Source organism: Meriones unguiculatus, chromosome 10, assembly GCF_030254825.1.
Source record: "Meriones unguiculatus strain TT.TT164.6M chromosome 10, Bangor_MerUng_6.1, whole genome shotgun sequence".
Lineage (NCBI taxonomy): Eukaryota > Metazoa > Chordata > Mammalia > Rodentia > Muridae > Meriones > Meriones unguiculatus.
Genome location: NC_083358.1, coordinates 109,187,480 through 109,204,446, shown reverse-complemented (window position 1 = coordinate 109,204,446; position 16,967 = coordinate 109,187,480). Strand labels below are relative to the sequence as shown.

At 55.0% G+C, this 16,967-nt stretch overlaps 1 protein-coding gene across 1 annotated transcript; it reads right to left on the bottom strand.

Moving 5' to 3' along the window:
• Positions 1-8,433: 8,433 nt before the first annotated feature.
• Positions 8,434-15,087, bottom strand: Plekho1 (pleckstrin homology domain containing O1). Its single transcript, XM_021650551.2, has 6 exons — positions 14,843-15,087; positions 14,594-14,740; positions 11,448-11,588; positions 10,653-10,757; positions 10,181-10,282; positions 8,434-9,254 (listed from the first exon to the last, which is right to left on the bottom strand). The coding sequence occupies exons 1-6, from the start codon at positions 14,867-14,869 to the stop codon at positions 8,556-8,558; spliced, it is 1,221 nt and encodes a 406-aa protein (XP_021506226.1). The 5' UTR covers positions 14,870-15,087; the 3' UTR covers positions 8,434-8,555.
• Between the last annotated feature and the right edge of the window lie 1,880 nt (positions 15,088-16,967).

The following is a 16,967-nucleotide window of genomic DNA, read 5'->3' as shown; positions in this document are numbered from 1 at the left end:
AAGGTCAGCCTTGGGGCTTCGGGGGCTTCAGCATTTACAAGTGGTTGCTGCATGAGGCAGGAAAAGGGAATTTGAGTAATTCTGAGTAATTCTTTTTTTTTTTTTTTTTTCCTGATGAGTAGATTCAGAAATAGAGAATTATCCAATGTCAAACAACCACTGGGAAATGGAGCCCAGTGAGGACCCAGCCTTCCAGGCTGCTAATGTGCACTATACTGTGCTATGTGATAAAAAAAAAAAAAAAAAAAAAAGCCAAAATGGTTAACCCCTAGGCACTCACTGAACACCTTTCTTGAGCACCTGTGTGAAACCAATCTCTGTCTAGTTGGGAAAGAGGAAAAGGAGCAAATGGTGCTGCTTACAGGCAGGCGAACCTCTCCACTTAGAAACTGTCCCTCCCCGCTGTGTACGCGGTCCCGGAGATGGAGCCGGGGCCTTGTGTATGCCAGCCAGGCAGCCTGCCGCCGGCCAGTACCCCTCACACTTCTCAAGTTGATTTTGGGGCACAGTGTTGTTATATTGGCTGGCCTCGAACTTGGAATCCTCCTGCCTCAGCCAGCTTCCTAATTAGCTGGGATTATAACATAGATGGCTGGGCCTGGCTTTTAATAAAAAAAAAAAAAAAATCACATTTATTTGTTTGTGTGTGTGTGTGTGTGTGTGTGTGTGAGAGAGAGAGACACACACACACACACACACAGTGTACATGAAGGTGGTGCCTGGCAGTTGTGTAGAGGTCAGAGGACAGCCTGCAAAAGTTGACTCGCTCCTCCACCAGCGAGAGCCTCGCCCATCGAGCCGTGTCACCAGCCCCTGATAAGATGTTTTGATGACAGCATGATGGAAACGTTGACGCCAAAGTTACTGAGCACGCCAGCTTCCATGAAAGGTGGGAGAAAGAAGCCACACGAGCCTCGTCACACACACCAGTGTGCAACCAGCCCCTCCCGGTGGGGAGCATCTGGATTCTACGTTTCAACCAGCGACTGGCATTTTCTTGGCACGTTAATCTGCAGGAAATTACAGGCTGTCATGCTGTAGTTCCCCCTCGGAGAATGCCAGGCAGATTACAGTGGCAAGCTACGCTGCTGGCGCTGCCCGGCGCTGCTGTGGCTTTTTCCCCACCAGATACACTTACTAAATCCCACTACTGTATCATGCAGGAAGAAAAGAATTCCCAAAGATTTACCTAAACAGCTATTCTGCACCTCCAGGCCAGAGCCCAGGGCCCTGTGCAGGCTGGTCAGTGCCCTTCCACGGAAGAGCAGAAGCCTAACAGTAAATTAAAACAACAATAACAACAATAACAACAAATTATTTTGCTGGGGTCTTAGTGTAGACCTGGCTGGTCTGGAATTCACTATGTAGACCAGGCTGGCCCAGAGCTCATGAGCCCCAGCTGGCTCTGATATTAAAGGTGTTTGCTGTCCCTGATCTCCTCCAGCTGCTTTTTTGGTCTATTTATCCCTGAGGCTTTGCACAGCAACACAAGACTTAAAGCAGACTCTAAAAGAGGAACGGGGCAAACAGATCAAAGATTAAACAGGGCATCCTGTGAAGGACATGAGATTTAGCATTTTACAACAACAGCAAGATGCTCCTCTATAATGAGGAATTATTTTACCCAGTGAGAAGTCTGGTCTTGGTTCCCATCTACCGAGAGCTGATCCTCCAGGGACCAAAAGCTTTCTGGGAGTTGGGCACCTGGCTGGAAAACTGAGGCTGATGAGAACCTGCCTAGCACGTGTGAGATTCTGGATTTGATTCTCAGTGCTAAAAAAAAGAAAAAGAAAAAAAAAGTATATTTTATTTTTAACTGAGGTTTAAAAAAAATGACAGAACTTATCATCATCTTAACCACATGCAGTCCTGTGGTGTTCCACAGATTCCTAACTTTCTGCAGGAAGAACCCCGGGGTCTTTTCACTTTGCAACAGTGAAACCAAACCCACTAACAAGCAAGTCAGTGTTTTCCTCCGCACAACCCCCCAGCAGCTACTATCCTATTTTCTGTCCTTGCAGTCCGGCTCCTCTCGATAGGCTGGGTGGGTGGAATCGTGGGTAGTCATCATTTTGTGGCTGGCGTGTTCACTCGAGGGCGGGTCACGCGTTTGGCGGCTTCTGAGGCCACATAGGGTTCCATCAAGGGTTCACGTCACATTTTTGTGTGGCGCACCCTCTCAGGTGCAGCCAGGGGGGCGGAGGCCAGAGGTCAGCCTTGGGTGTTACTCCTCATGAGCATCACCTGTGTGTTAAGACAGGCCTCCTCAGGTGGCTGGCTGGCTAGGAAGCCCCAGACCTTTTAATGTCTGCCTTGTCCGGGCTGAGATTACAAGACACTAAGCCTGCTTTCACATGGGCCCTGGGGACTGAACCCGGGTCCCCACGCGGCCATGGCAAGCCCTCTACCCTGTGAGCCCTCTCCCGGCCCTGCCAAGCAGCGTTTTGCACATCTGTTCCTCCCTTTCTTGTTGCCTTTCTTCTTCTTTTCTCCCCCTTCTGGTTTTTTGAGACAGGGTTTCCCTGAGTAGCTCTGGCTGCCCCGGAACTCACAGGATCCTCCTGCCTCTGTCTCCCAGCACTGGGATTAAAAGCAGGCACCACCAATGCCCAGCTGATTCTTTCTCATTAAAAGTTATTTATTTGAGTGGGTATCTTGTGTGTATGTGCCCCGTGTGTGGTACCTGCTGCTCTCCAGACCCAGAAGAGGGCATCAGAGCACCTGGGCTGGAGTTACAGCTTGTTGTGAGCTGCCCTGCGGGTGCTAGGAATTGAACACCGTTCCTCTGCAGCTAGTATTTTTACCCATGGAGCCATCTCCGCAGGCCCTGCCTGGGTATTCTCCTCTTAATTTTCAAGGAACTGTCACACACTTTTCTTCATAGTTATCAACCATGCTCAAGGGTTGCAGTTTCTTGAGAATCCGTGACCTCTATGGAGGCAGCCCAACTCTGAGCACCTGCTTGCCCTTGGGCTGGTTGCATACACTCAGCCTTTGCTGCCGTCCATCCGTTTGTCCCTAGGGATATCATGTACCATTAGCCAGCTGAACTCTCCCTATGAGTCAAGCCCATGGTGGCCGTTTAATTTTTCTTGCCAGTAAAATAATCATGATGCCCTGGCTTGTTTTGTGGCCCCTGGTCTCTCTTGCTTGGTAATGCGGCTGGGAGTGGGGAATCAATAGTCTCTGTCAAGAATCCTGTTACTTTGTCCTCATCTCTGGCCTGCAGATGGTACCATTAATTTATCGATGCTGGAGACCCTCGATTCTCACAGCTGTGGTACAGTGAGTGCTGTGTCGTCTATGACTCAGAATCCATTCTTGGGCATTATTTTTTCCTCATGTACTGGGGGGTGGTGTATGCCTTTAATCTCAGCACTTGGGAGGCAAGTAGATCTTTCTGAACACCCAGTTCAGACCTTCTGGGTCAGGCAGGGTCCCGTGGATCTTGGTGCCAATGATACTGGGATAGACCACTGGGCGAGGAGGTCGCTGTGTTGGGATTCCAGATGCCCACATCAGTTTCCTCCCTGCCTCTCCCAGCCTTACTATAGTCTCCTCAAAGCCCTTCTCCATTCTGTCTGCAGCTAGTGACAATGGCAAAGCCTCCTGGTTTAGGTTTTAATGATGGCAACATTCTACCTCTCCAAGCCAGTTTCTTGTTTTACTCTGCATTGCAGAGTAACAAAGCGCCTCCAAATCTCGGTGCTTCAGGTAACAAGGGGCCAGGCTGGCCCCAAACTCACAGAGATCCTCCTGCCTCTGCCCCCCAAGTGCTGGGATTAAAGACGTGCACCACCGCTTCCTCAGATCTCCTGGACTTTGTTGGGCCATTGGTCTCGGCTTGGCCTGCTGTTGTGCTAGTTCTGCTGTGTCTGGTTTGGATGCCGCTGTGGGGTTTGGGGGCCTCTCTCTATCATGTGGCCCTTCACTCGGGATGCTAGCTGAGGCTTCTTACATGCAGCCACATTTGAAGAGCGTCAGAACAGAAAGTGTCAGAGCCCTTATGACCCGAGGTCGGGAACTTCCATGATGGCAGGCTCCACTGTCCAAAGGAAAAGCCAGGAGATAAACTCACTTCAAGCAACCGCTAGCAGGAAGAGCATCAAATCCACCTTTAAAGAAGCTCGGGGGATGGCCACTGAGAGCCTCATTTAATGAGCTCTTGATAAATGGCATGCCAGTTTAAGACACCTGCTGGTCAGCCAGGCAGAGGTGCCAGATAGGTGCTCAGCTGTGAGGGAGAGTGAGTTCCCTGTGTCAGGACCATTCACGTTGGAGGGCAGTGCGGACCGAGGCCCTTTGCCACTATCTTGAAAAATGAAAAGCAAGAATAAGATTGAGTTGTAGGCGAGTATAGTAATTCTGAAAGAAAGGAGTGGTTTCTGAGTTCCTCCACGCCGATAGGGAAGATGGGGAATGAGGCGGGACCAGGGTTACCACTGAGGCCGTGCTGCAGAACCGGGTTCCAGGGGTACTTTCCTGAGTTACTCTTCTTCATAAAGTTTTCCCAGCCTTTGTGCTGGGGGCTAGGTGAGGCTGGGGATCTGGGATTCTTTAGCTCAGGGCATGGGCAGATGTGCCTTTCTCTTGCCTCAGCCTGCACCACCATGCCTGGCTGGGAATCTAAATTCCCCAACCTCCCCAACCCTAATGTTCCCGTCACCCTGGTTAATTCTCTAAGGTCCTGTTTTTTAACCAAGTCCTACTACTTTTTGCATCGTCCTCATCCTTGCGTCAACCAGAGAAGTATGGCGGGCCTGGCCTGGGGCGTAGGCCTGCCTTCCCGACCCCATCCCTGTTTCCCGAGTGGAACTGGACTGCACTAATTGACCTCGAGGGTCTCAGCTGTGCTAAGCTGGGTGTTTGTTAGATCTCGTTAGGCTTGTAATTAGTGCAGGGAATCTAGGTCAGAGGCAACCAGTTGGAGTGATGGTCTCCTGGGGCATGAATGAAGGTGGGAAAGAGCAAACACATTCTTTGTTTCCTGTGGGTGAACCAGGGACAGGGTGAAGTGGGGCTCAGGGTATACACGAGTGACACAGGTCACGTGCGGAAAAGCACTCAACTCTCTCTCTCTCTCTCTCTCTCTCTGTGTGTGTGTGTGTGTGTGTGTGTGTGTTTTCGCTCCCGCTTTTACTCGCGTTTCCTTCCAACCTCTCCATATATGGTGTGGCTCTAGAGCAGGCTGGGGATTGGCTGCTGTTGTTGGGAGACTGGGAGGTAGCAGAGAGCAGAAAAAGAAACCCAGTGTTGGGCGGGAGTGGAGAGCGTGCTAGCCAGGGCTTCAAGGGTTGCAGGAGGGCCGGCTGCCTGGGAGGTTTAGAAAGTCTTTGGGGTGGGTTTCTAGGGAGGAGAGGGGCACAGTTCCTGTTGGCGGGGGCTTAGGGGAGTGGGCGGGGCTGGGACAAGGGCTGTTGCCCTGGAATCATCACTAGGCTTAGTACCAGTTTGTGGGGGCCAGAGTGGGGAGGGAGGGGTCAGAGAAACTTGTGCTCTCTCCTCCCCCCCCCCTTTTCATCCCAGACAACTCACAGCTACGCTGTGGAAGTCATATGCAAATTAACTCATTAGCTTTCCAGGCCAGTACCTCAGACAGCTTCCCAATGGAGGAGGCTAGTGACTGTACTTTCATCAGCTCCCTCAAACCCTCTTGAACAACTTACGGGGAGAAAAGGGCAAAGCTGAGGGGAATGTCACTGAAATACGGATTAAGCATCCAGTGCTCAAACTTACCGGTCCCTGCTCATGAATGACCCCGGTTCGCCGTGCCCTGGATTTGGCTCCCCGCCCTGCAGCCTCCCAGAGGAGTTTCTGTCTGCAGGTCATTTGGGTAGGAAGACAGAGCCAGGCTGTTGGGAGGGAGGGTGAATGTAAACATCCTCCAAGCGTTTGTCGGTAGCCTCGCAGGGGAAAGCCACCCCAATGCAACCACACGGCTTCTTCCCGCTTCCCCACACATGGAGGTGGAGGAATGAAGAGAGACGATGCAGGAGAAGAGAGTAGAATGGCAGAGGAAGAGGGGCCGGGGGAAACCAGAACAGCTTGCCGTGACCGTGCCGTGGTGGCTAGGTTCAAAACATTTTCCCGCGATGACAAATCTTGCTGGCAGCCGCCCACCGCAAGTGTGGAATCTAGGTTGCGTTTCTAGTGTGAAGCGGGGCTTTGCGTGAAGCTCTGAAATGGTTGCGGGCCAGGAATCACGCTCTTCCCCCTTTGCAGCTGTCTTCCGCCCAGCGCCGTACCTCGCGTGCCCTCCTCCGAGGACAGGCGTGCACGCGGCTGTGGCTCGCTCAAGGATGTGAAGCAGAGTGGCAGGGACTGGCCCTCAGGCCTGTGCCTCATTCAACCAGTGCCCTGGCCACCTGCATTTGCTGTTCACGACTCACTGAGCCAAACTAGTCACGGCAGCCTTTGAAGCCACTGGCGAGCATAGACTGGCTGTGCCTTACCACCACCAACTCCATAGTTTGCAGAGGAGAAAACTGACTCTCCTCAAGGCTGTTTTGCCCAGGGTCTCTTAACCGAAAAAGTGACAGAATTTGAATCCAGACCCCTGTGGTTTCAAAGCCAGGCTCATCGCTGTGCCCTGGTGGAGGCTGGCTGCTGGCACAGGGCTGGGGGCTGCAGCTGCTGGTTTGGCATCCAGCATCAGCTCTTCTTGGTCTCTAGGGAGAGGAGCCCCAAGCTTTTCTACTGGGGCGCCTCATGCTCCTCCAGTGTCTGCTGCATGTCCGTGTGTGTGTGTGTGTGTGTGTGTGTGTGTGTGTGTGTGTGTGTCCCTCCCCTGGGTTCCACAGATGACTGGCATGTTGGGACACATATGTCATTCTTGTTTGGTCTTTCTCTTCATTATGTGGGGGCGACAAGGAAGAAAGAATGAAAAATGCTGATACAATGAAAAGACAGGAAGACATGATGTGTCTAATTTTAACCCAACTTTCAGTATCTGTGGCAATGGGTGGCACTGAGTTGTGGAGAGTCAAGTGTCTGAGGGGGCAGAAAACCTGGTTCCTCTACTCTGTCCCAGGCTCTCCTGGGGACACGAGTGAGGTGGTACTTTGGCTCAACTGTGGCTAGCTCCAGGCTAGATCTGGGGAAAATGCTGATGACCATGACAAGAAGGGGACTGTGAGAACAAGAGTCCCTCCCCCAGCAGGCTGGGGAGAGGCTCAGGGGTAAGAGCGTTGGCTGAGGTCATGTGTGCCCGAAAACCCAGAATCCCTGTCCTCAAGATGGCTTAACACGAGGGACTACCCCAACACATTTACAAACTCCCCCATCGCTGTCGCTCATGCCTAGAATCTCATAGTACTCTGGAGGCCGAGGCAGGTTGGAGGGGTTTCCCTAGCCCACTGTGTTACACCCAGCAGCCAGGGCCCTGCAGCCTGTCCTCCATCTTATTTCTCTCTCCACCAGGGAGGCTCTGAGACCTGGCTGCCATGGGTGAGCCCTCAGGAGGGTCAAGGACAAGGGACGTGCCACTGTTTTTAACCCTTTGTTTGCCTGACTCAAGAGGCTCGGCGACCCTTTATGGCTGGAATCTTTCCGATCTTGTCTTCCTTACCATTATCACCAAGAAGCTTAATCTCAGAAAATAAGCTCGGCTGCCAGGCAGGTGGGGGTGTGGGAGAGCTGCTCTGAAGCCATGCCCTGTCAGGAGGGGGGAGGAAGGAGGGCAACGGGGTAGAGGAAACCCTTGCCAGGCAGAAAGAGGAAGCTGGGTGCAGGTCTGGTTTCCCCTCTTTCCCATACAGACGGAGCCAGTTTCAATCTTGGCTCAGCTCTTGCACAGGGCGAGCTGCTCCCCAGTTCCTGGGTTACTCCACCCCAGTTAGAGGAGCAGTCTGGTCTCATCTATTCCTTTGTATCTTCAGATCCTTGGTGGGAGCTAATGGGAGCCCCCAAAGGAGAAACCCGGGGCAGCCCGGCCTTGCTGGAGATGGCAAAGGCCTCTGCAACCACCATGTCCCTGGGCTATAGCCTCAGCCTTAGGTACTGTGGTCTTAGAGGTTCCCCCCCCCCCCCCCCCGCCCCAACGGCATCACACCATAGTGACAAGCCAGCGTTGGGCGGGGAGACCTCAGTTCCACAGATCCTCCTCAGGCTGGGGTGAATTTCACTTCTCTTATGGCATGGACAGGAGGCACTGGCCCCCGAGTCCCTAGAACTCAAGTTGCACAGCTGAAATTTCACCCTCAGAATGAGAACCTGGGATGGGACATCCGAGGAAACCTGGTCTCCAGTCCGTCCTAACCCAGACACATGTGTGCGGCCGCGTCTGCTCCCTACTGGGCCGGGAGCAGTTGGCTTGTGCACAGCGAGCAGGCGGCAAGTATTTCTCTTTGTACCCGTGAGAGCTCTTGGGCCTCAGGGCTCACCTTCTCCCACCTGACACGGGAAGTCGGTAGAACAAGGCCATAGAGGATCAGGTGTCAGCAAAAGCAATGAATTTCATTTTCTTTTTTTGATTGAGGTAAATAAAAAAAGCTTTATCCTGCAACATGTAAAGATAAAGAGTCTGTGGCCCCCAAATTCCAGACCCGCCCCCTCCTTCACATCAGGCTCTTGCGGTATTGACTGTGCTGGGAGCTCTGCCTGAGGCGGGAGTCGGGGGTCTGTAGGTCCATCTGCCTGTACAGGTCTCTCAGCTCCCTGACTTCCTGCAGAACCCTCTTTGCCTGGCTCCAGTTGGAGGAAGCCTCTCCCAGCAGCCTCTCTGTCTCCAGCAGCAGCTGCTCCGACTCAGAGTCGGGTGGAGACTGTGGCGGGTCCTTGGCCTTCCGCTTGCCTTCTCCCAGTCCCTGAACCTCGGCCAGCAGCTCCTGAGTCTTCTCCAGTTTCCTTGCTACCAGGTCCTGGATCCGGGCCAGCTGACCCGGCTGGGCGGGGGCGGGGGCTTCCTCCGCCCGAAGGTGGAGGGGTCGGGCTGGATCCGTGTCCCTCTGTGACAGGATCTCCTCCAGGGAGGCACAGCGGCACTTCTCGGTAGAGGGCAATTTCTTGGGTGCTTGCGGGGTGTAGGTGGCGCCCTTGTCCGGCTTCTCCCACGGCCGGGAGAGGCTGCCTGCCCGGAGTGAGGAGGGCTGGATGCGGTCTGAGTCCGCTCTCCTGCGACCACCGGCCAGCTGGGCCACAGACTTGTCCAGGTCGACCCGGAAGCTCTCGGCACAGGAGGCTGGCTGCTCTGGGGAAGGGTCCTCCTCTTGGATCAGGTCTAGTGTCAGCATCCCATCTGAGGTAGAGGTCGACGCCTTGGGGAGAGCAGGAGGCGGGGGTGAACTCGAGTGCAAGCATGGCTCCTTTCCTCACCTTGCCTTCCCTGAGGGGGACCCCTCCGCTCCCAGCTGGACCCCTCCACATGCTGCTTCTGGTTCCTCTGAGGATGCTTTGACCTTGCTTTTGCCTTTCTGTCACTTAGCCTCTCCTGCATGCTGTCTGTTTCTGGCTTTGCTGCAAGCTTCCCAAGGAATGTCTACTTCGGTACTGTGGACTCTTACACACCACATGGGATGACCCACATGTCACAGGAAGACACAGACAGACAGAAGATGGTGCTCCTCTACCCATGTCCTCTCAGCCACATGCCTGGCCTGCTCTGATATCTGACCTCTTGTATAAAACCTGTTCTCTTATTTCTTAAGTAATTTAACAGAAGTGGTAAAGGGAACCGGGCACTCTGCTTTGAGTTCTGACCCTCTCTCACAGGAACGCTTTCCTGTAGGAGTTGGCACTGCCCCCTTCACAGGCAGCCACCGAGATCACGGGTCCCACTGCAGGGGAGGCTGACTGCAGGGCCTGCGCTCTTCCTCCTGCGTGGACGGCCTCTCCCTAGACTGGGAGCAAGGACACATGGGCGGAAGCACTGCCTCATTCAGCAGAGGGTTTGCTGTGGCGCGGGCAGCCACTACGTCCCCCCTATCTCTCTGCACACTGCAGTTCTGTTTTCCCTTCCCTGGGGATCCTCCACGCGTCCTCAGGGGTTACTGAGAATGAGATGTCTGACTGGCGGGAGGTGCCGAGTCACTCATTTAGATTTAGAGCAATCAGGCAGGGGTGTGGGGCGGACAACCCCCTTTAGCCTTTGATCCTAGGTATGGGACGACTCCCACCAATGCCCCTGCCTGTGCAGAGAAGAACTGGCTCCTGGGAGAGTTTACTTTTTTGTAGTTGTACATACCACAGCCATGAGGTGTCCCCGAGTGGGAGGGCGGCGGGAGTGCTGGATTTTTGCTCTGTCTCGAGTAGGGTGGGCAAGGTAGCTGTCCTCCTCGACTGTGACCTGAGGAGACGCCCTGTGAGCCAAAGGCTTTCCACAGGACTCTGTCCCAACTGCGCAAAGCCCTACAGGGCTGGGCTAGGAAACAGGATGCCCCGCCAACTTTCTGAGCAGGGCCACGGGCAGAAGGATTTTGGACACAGCTGACCCACGGCTGGCTCAAGCATCATGAAGTTGGGGGTGGGGCACGAATCAGCAGAGAAAAGCCTTGAGAGAGAAGGTGGGGTGTGTGTGGGAGACAGACAAGAGTGCCTTCAAAGCCGAGACGGCAGAGCTGGGGGAACTAAAGGGGCCCCATAAAACAACCCCCCTCCTCTAGTGAGTCAGCTTGCTTTCCACCCCAGCATGCTCTTCCCTGAGACAGGCCCCTGACCTCATCCAAGATCCGGTTCTTAGCTCTGGTGATGGCCGAGCTCAGGGCGTTGATCCACGACTCCTTTTCCTCAGGACTCACCGCCAGGAAGATCAAGTTGGGTGCCTGGGAGAAGGGCATCCTTGTTTTAGCTTAGGTTTTACAAAGAAATTATACCCCCCCCCACAACTCCTCCCCAAGAAAAGAAAGAAGAGGAAATTGTAGTCCCATTCCCTCACATCCAGCTCCTAAAGGAGATTCTGCTTCTGGGATCATCAATGACTGAAAGAACCCCAGACCTGTTCCTGCAAAACTGGAAAGTTGTTTTAGAAAAGATGGAGGAAGAGCTAGGAGTGACATTGGGTTTGAAGATGACACTAGAGACAATGAGGGGAGGTGTGACAAAGCTTAGGCACTAAAGATCTTTAAATGTCTGGGTCACAGAATGTGACAAGCGTGGCTTCCCTGCGTTCCCTTGAACTTCAACCACCCATCAGGGAACAAGGACCAATAATTTTTCTTCAGGAGAATATATGTGTATGCGCAGTAGGTGTGTGTGTGTGTGTGTGTGTGTAAAGGTGGGGAAAGGAGGAGGTGGGAGAGAGAGAGAGAGAGAGATCTTTATGGCTGAATAGGTTAAAGTCTGGCCTGCCTGGAGGAAAGGGAATGGACAGAATATTCTCTGATTAAGTAGTAAAAGCCAGAGGGAGAACAATTCTGGGCTTTGCAGCCAAGACTGAAGTGAGCAAGAGCCTTCAAGGATGGTTCCCCGCGCAGCTCGCCAGTGGCCGAGGCCAGGGCGAGCGGCAGACCTACCGTGGTGCCCGGCTGCTTGCATCGGGCCAGGGTGAATTTGCTGTGGTTTTTTTTGCTCCTGCTCTTGGATTTCCGGAGCTCTTCACACTTCTCATAGTCACTCAGGTCAAACACCTCTTGACTATTTTTCTCATCTTTTACCTAGGGGAGGTTTGGGGTGTGACAAGGATAAAATTATTCTGCCTTTCCTCCTGAGGAAAGGGGAGGATGACGGAGTGGGAAGCCATCCCACCCAAAGGGGGTATCCGGAGACGGAGCTGGAACCTGGTTCTTGTGTGGGGTTCTGTTTGGCTCCCTCCCCACAAACTACCATGTTAGTGTTTCCCTCTGCCCATGACCCTCACTCTGTCTCTGAAGGACATAGCCTGCAAGTCCATAAAGGGACATGGTGAATAGGCTGCTCCGATCATTCCAAGTAAGTGGCCATTTGCGGTCCATAGAAGGTGAAAAAGGCAGCCAACATCTGGAAGGGACCAAGGGCTGCCTCTCTGGCCTTTCTTCTAACACAGGGCGTTACAGGAGATTTTTCCTGATGAGCAGGCTGTGTCCCCTCTTCTACTTGGCTGGGAACGTGCCAGGAATGAGCTGGTCACGTTTCCTGGGAAAAAGTTGAAACGAAGCGAATGTGTATAAGAAGCCCCGAGTTTCCCCTGGCAGACGTTTACAGGCCTGAGTCAATCTGCTGCTTTCGCTTTGCTTATCACATGTGCTGTGGGGAGCCAGGGCACATTCATCTACTTCCATGTGTCTGACAAGGTTTGGCTCTCCTGGGCTTTCCCCTTTCTGGGGCTCCCTGACTTTTGGCTGGAAAGTGACCAGAGGCCTTAAACATTATGGCGAACATGGGACAAGGTGCCACAGGGAAACACTCCAGAACAGTTCACAGGATCACAGGGCTGGGATGTGGGATGATGCATCAACCTCTCTGGCCCTTCTCCAGAGAGACTATCAGCAGAGGCCAGAGAGCTTGGAGAGGAAAAGCTGGGAGTGTGCAGCCGGGGAAAGGGCTCAGTTCTGTTTTCCCAAGGGAGAGGAAGGGAAGGGAGCTCTCTTGGCTTGGACACGGCTGATAAGGCGTTCTGGGAGTGGGAGGCGTTGACAGAGGTTAGGAAGGGCACCAGCAGGGGACTGGGTGAGGCGGGTGGTAGGATAAGTAGATGCCAGGGCCCAGAAAGGACAGACACCCTGGCATCTTGTTCTCTATTGTAGTCTGCCTTTTCCTCACATCGAATTCCCAAAGTCTCATTTGTGACTACATCTTCCAAATTAACCCTTCTTTCTCCTGGCCCACAGGCACGCTAGGCATTGCTTTCAACCTGACTTCCTCTGCCATGGAGCCACCCGAACTGTGGATGTGTTCCTACACCTGGCCCTTGATCAGAAGACATCCCAACCCTCTTTAAGAGTGCCCTTGGAGAGTTAGAAATTAGGAATGACCCACTCCACGCACGGAAGGGCTTCTCCAGCGGGAGAAGTTGTGGGAGCTGAAAAGGGACATTTTCTTTTTTGCATCAGCATGCAAATTGCCAATATAATATGCTTCCTGATTTTCCTCCTCCGGTCCACTAGCTTGATGCTGCTTCTGTTTATAGGCAGAGCAAGCAGGGTCACTCAGCAGCTTCGCCCGCAGCCCAGGCCCACTGGACCGTAGAATTGGTTCTGAAGAAGGGGCAGAGTGTGGCTGCAGCTCCCTCTTTTCCAATGCCCTTCCCGGCAGGGGGCATCTGGCCCCAGGTCTGGTCAGATGCTCCTGACTCAGAGGACAGCAGACACTCTAGGCTGAGGTCATTCTATCCTCTCTCTGCTCTGTCCCTCCCTTCACACAGGTTTATTAACAAACTGATAATGTATCTTCACCCCCAGGTTCTGCCTTTTGGACAAATATAAGAAAACCAAAAGGCCTTGCTTTGTTTCTTTGGCCTTTCACTGTGCTCTGGCTCCCCTGACATGGAGGAAGCCCTTTCTGATTACTAATGGCATTTCCTGACATTATGAAGTTCAGGGAAGTCAGGGGACACACGGTGACACTTGCTACTGCTTTTAAAAATAAACAAAAGTAGAAAGCAAGAAAATTATGGGACTAGGCAATAGTGATCCTCAAAAGTAAACTCTTTGCCAAGTCTCCCCTCAGCTGGCTGCCAACGCTCTCCAGTCACTACACTTGGGCCCCTTGGAGGGATGGAGGGGCCTCTGAGCTGGCCACTCTCCTGCTTGTCTCGGTAGACAGTTTTCAGATGGCTGCTTCAGTGTCTGCTTCCACACCATAAAAGGATTGATTTGCCCAAACCCAACGGCAGAAGGCAAGCGTCTAGTGCGGAGAGCAGAGCAGGGTAGAGCTGGGGGAGGACACACAGGCCAGGGGGGAGGGCCAGCCCAAAAGGGCCACAAGAGTCCAGCACACTCCGCAGACAGTCCCAGGGAAGCAAGTTCATTCGCAGCTTTCCCGTTATTGATTCAGGAGTCAGGGCTCTACAAAATGGGGACGGGGTCTGGACTCCAGGACCCGGCTCTGGATTCGGACCGATGTGGGCTGTGGTTTCTTGCTCAGCTCCAGAGCCAAAGCTGCGCGCACACACAGGCACCCACAGTCCTAACTCCCTTCCCCTCTCTACAAATAAAGGTGGGCAGAGTATGACTTTCTTCTTTTTTTTTTTTTTTTTCTTAAGTGGAGTGGAAGGTGAGGAACAGGCCTTGTGCCGGACGCTGGCTCCTACAAAAATCTGGCATTCTCAGCATGTCCCAGACTCACTCCAGGTTGTGTTTTCTATGATTTAGGGTGACCGTGCTCCTCGGTCCTATGATCCTGCTACAGACAGGAAGGGAAGGGGTGGTGGGCTGGGGTGGGGAAGGCAGGAAGAGGGGCGAGGGACAAGACGGCCCGTGTGTTTCAACCGCAAATTAAAAAGAAAAATCCCGAATTTCAGGGGCCAGGACAGGGAACGAGGCGGCGGCCGTCAGAACTTCTGTGCAAAGGCGCCTTAAATAAGTCAACTCCTGATTCCCACCCGGGCTCTCCCACGCGGGGGTGACTTTCCTCCGCAGACTCGGGACTTTGGCGACCCCCGAACTTGCGAAGCGGGAGGCGGGGCAGGCCGGAGAAGTAGCGGCCGCGGGGCCGGGCGCGGAGGGCCGGGCAGGGCGCCTACCTCCTTCTCGGAGACGTAGAGCTGGTCGCCGCGCAGCACCACATAGCGGTTTTTCCAAATCTCCCTGAAAATCCCCTTCCCGCAGAATTTCCGGACCCAGCCGACCTTCTCGGGCGCCGCGGGGGGCTGGCTTCCATCCGGGGGCCCCTGGGCGGGGGGAGACGACGAGCGGCGGCTCGGGCGGGCCCCGCGCCCTCCCCGCGCCCTCCCCGCCCGGCCCGGCCCATTGTCCGCGCGCCGCGCACTCACCCGCTTGCCGGAGCCGCTCTTCCTCATGGCGGGCTGGGCGGCCGCTCCGCCTCGGCCGGCCGCTCGCGCTGGCTACCCGCGGCCCGGGCCCCCGCCGCCCCCGCCGCCGCCCCCGCCGCCCATGCCCGCCCCCGCCGCCGCGCGGGCCCCGCCGCCGCCGCTGACGTCGCGGGCTCGGAGCGGAGGGCGGACCGCGCCGCCGCCGCCGCCGCCGCCGCCGCCGCCGCCGCCGCCGCGCGCTCCCCGCCCCCCGCCTTTGTCTCCGACCCGGCGCCCGGCGGCGGCGCGAGCGGATAACCGGGAGGCGCGGCGGCGGGGGCGGGCCCGGGGCGGGGCGCGGCGGCGGGGGCGGGGACCCCGCGCGCTCGGCCCGCCCGAGCCCCGCACGCTCCGCGCCGGGCCGGACCCCAGCGCCCCGCGAGGCCTGCGGAGCACGCGCGTGCGGCGGCGGGGGCCCCGACGGCGCCCGGACCGCCAGGCTGGAGCGCGGCCCTCCGCAGCACCCCGGGGTCCCCTGCCTGGCGGAGGAGGAGGAGGGGGAGCCGACCCGGGGAGCCCGGGGGGACCGGGTGCTCCTGCTGGGTCCACTTACTCCCGGACAATAAGCTAGGGAGCTTCCCCGGGGCACGGCAGGCGCGGCCGCCCCGCCGGGAAAGGAGTCGAGGTCTCTGGCGCGGGGCAGGGGAGACAATCTCTCTCCAGAGACGTCCAAGATGAAGGGTTGGCAAGTTTGTGGTCCGAGGCGTGGAGGATGTTTGGGCTTTTTGTTGGGGGGGGGGGAAATCTGTCAAAAACCAAAACAAACAAGACGCCTCTCCTCAGACCCACCTTCCTTCCCAGTCCTGTGATCGCACTAGTCCTGCTAACTCGTTTCTCTTTCAGGTGGATACAGAACTTTATCCTTTCCTATTAAAGGATAAACGCCCTTATTTTGGCACTTAAGAGTGCTGAGTGCCATTTTGGAAGGCACAGAAGAGTGAGCATACTCCCTCGGGGAGGGCCCAGCCGGCCGCCGCGCTGCTGTTACTTGGACAGAATGGGGGGTGTGACCCCGTCTACCTTTTACACTTTGTACACACAGCGCCCTTCCCAGACCATCCGCTCCCCCGCTCCCCCGCTCCCCCGCTCAGTTTGGTCCTGTCCTGTTTGGAAGGTGATGAAAAGAGTGAGGAAATGCAGGCTGTGTGAGGAGGCAAGTGCATCAGCGCGGGGACACAGCTGAGGGAATTAGCCCACGTGAGCTTTTGAGAACTTGTTGGCTGGGCAGAGAAGAGGGGTTTGGATTTGGATTGAGGATCTTCCATAGCCTAAGCCGCTTTCAGACTGAGTAGCCCAGGCTGGTCTTCACCTGCCAGTCCTCCTGCCTCCACCTGACTCGCGCGGTTTAAGGAGGGGTTGGGGGTACGGCTCAGCAGGACAGCTTTGCCTGCCTCAATCAGGCCAGCACTCCGAGGAGGAGACAGAAAAACGGTAGATTCTGGCTCAGGGGGCAGAGGAAATTCCTGACTTTGCCCCATCTCCCTCCTCTCGGGAGCCTCATTTACTCAGCAGATACCAGAGACTCTCCGGTGTGCAAGACAGCGCTCTACATCAGGCAGAGGGACTCGTAAAAAATAACCAAAGTAATTTTCAGATTCGAGAGCAGATGCATGTGGGCTGCAGAACCTTCTCTGCCTGTCTGCGTCTTAAGATGTTACATAAATCTCTGGCTGGTCCCCAGCCCTCCCAGCTCCCGCCTTCCCAGTAACCGGAACTATTAGGAAGCCCTGTCCGGGCCTTCGCCCCCACTTTGCTTGTCTTGGCACTGGGTATGCCCATATGCCAGCTGGTTTGCTCTAAAGCGGGCTTCTCTCACCGGGTGAACCTCATGGCACCTGAATTGGGATTGTTTCTAGAGATCAGTGCTTCCGGGAGAAGTTAGAATAAGCATTTCTGGTTTTCTTTACGCATTGTTATAACACTACTGAGCTTCACGCACACGCGAATAACTTGAGCCAGTTTCTCTCTGGAGATTAGACCCTGGGAGGACGTGGTGTGCCCACCTGGACACAGCATCCCCCACAGCTGTCCGCTGCAACATTTTCTAAGTAGCTCCACCCGGGGAGAAAACTCTCAGAGGTAACAT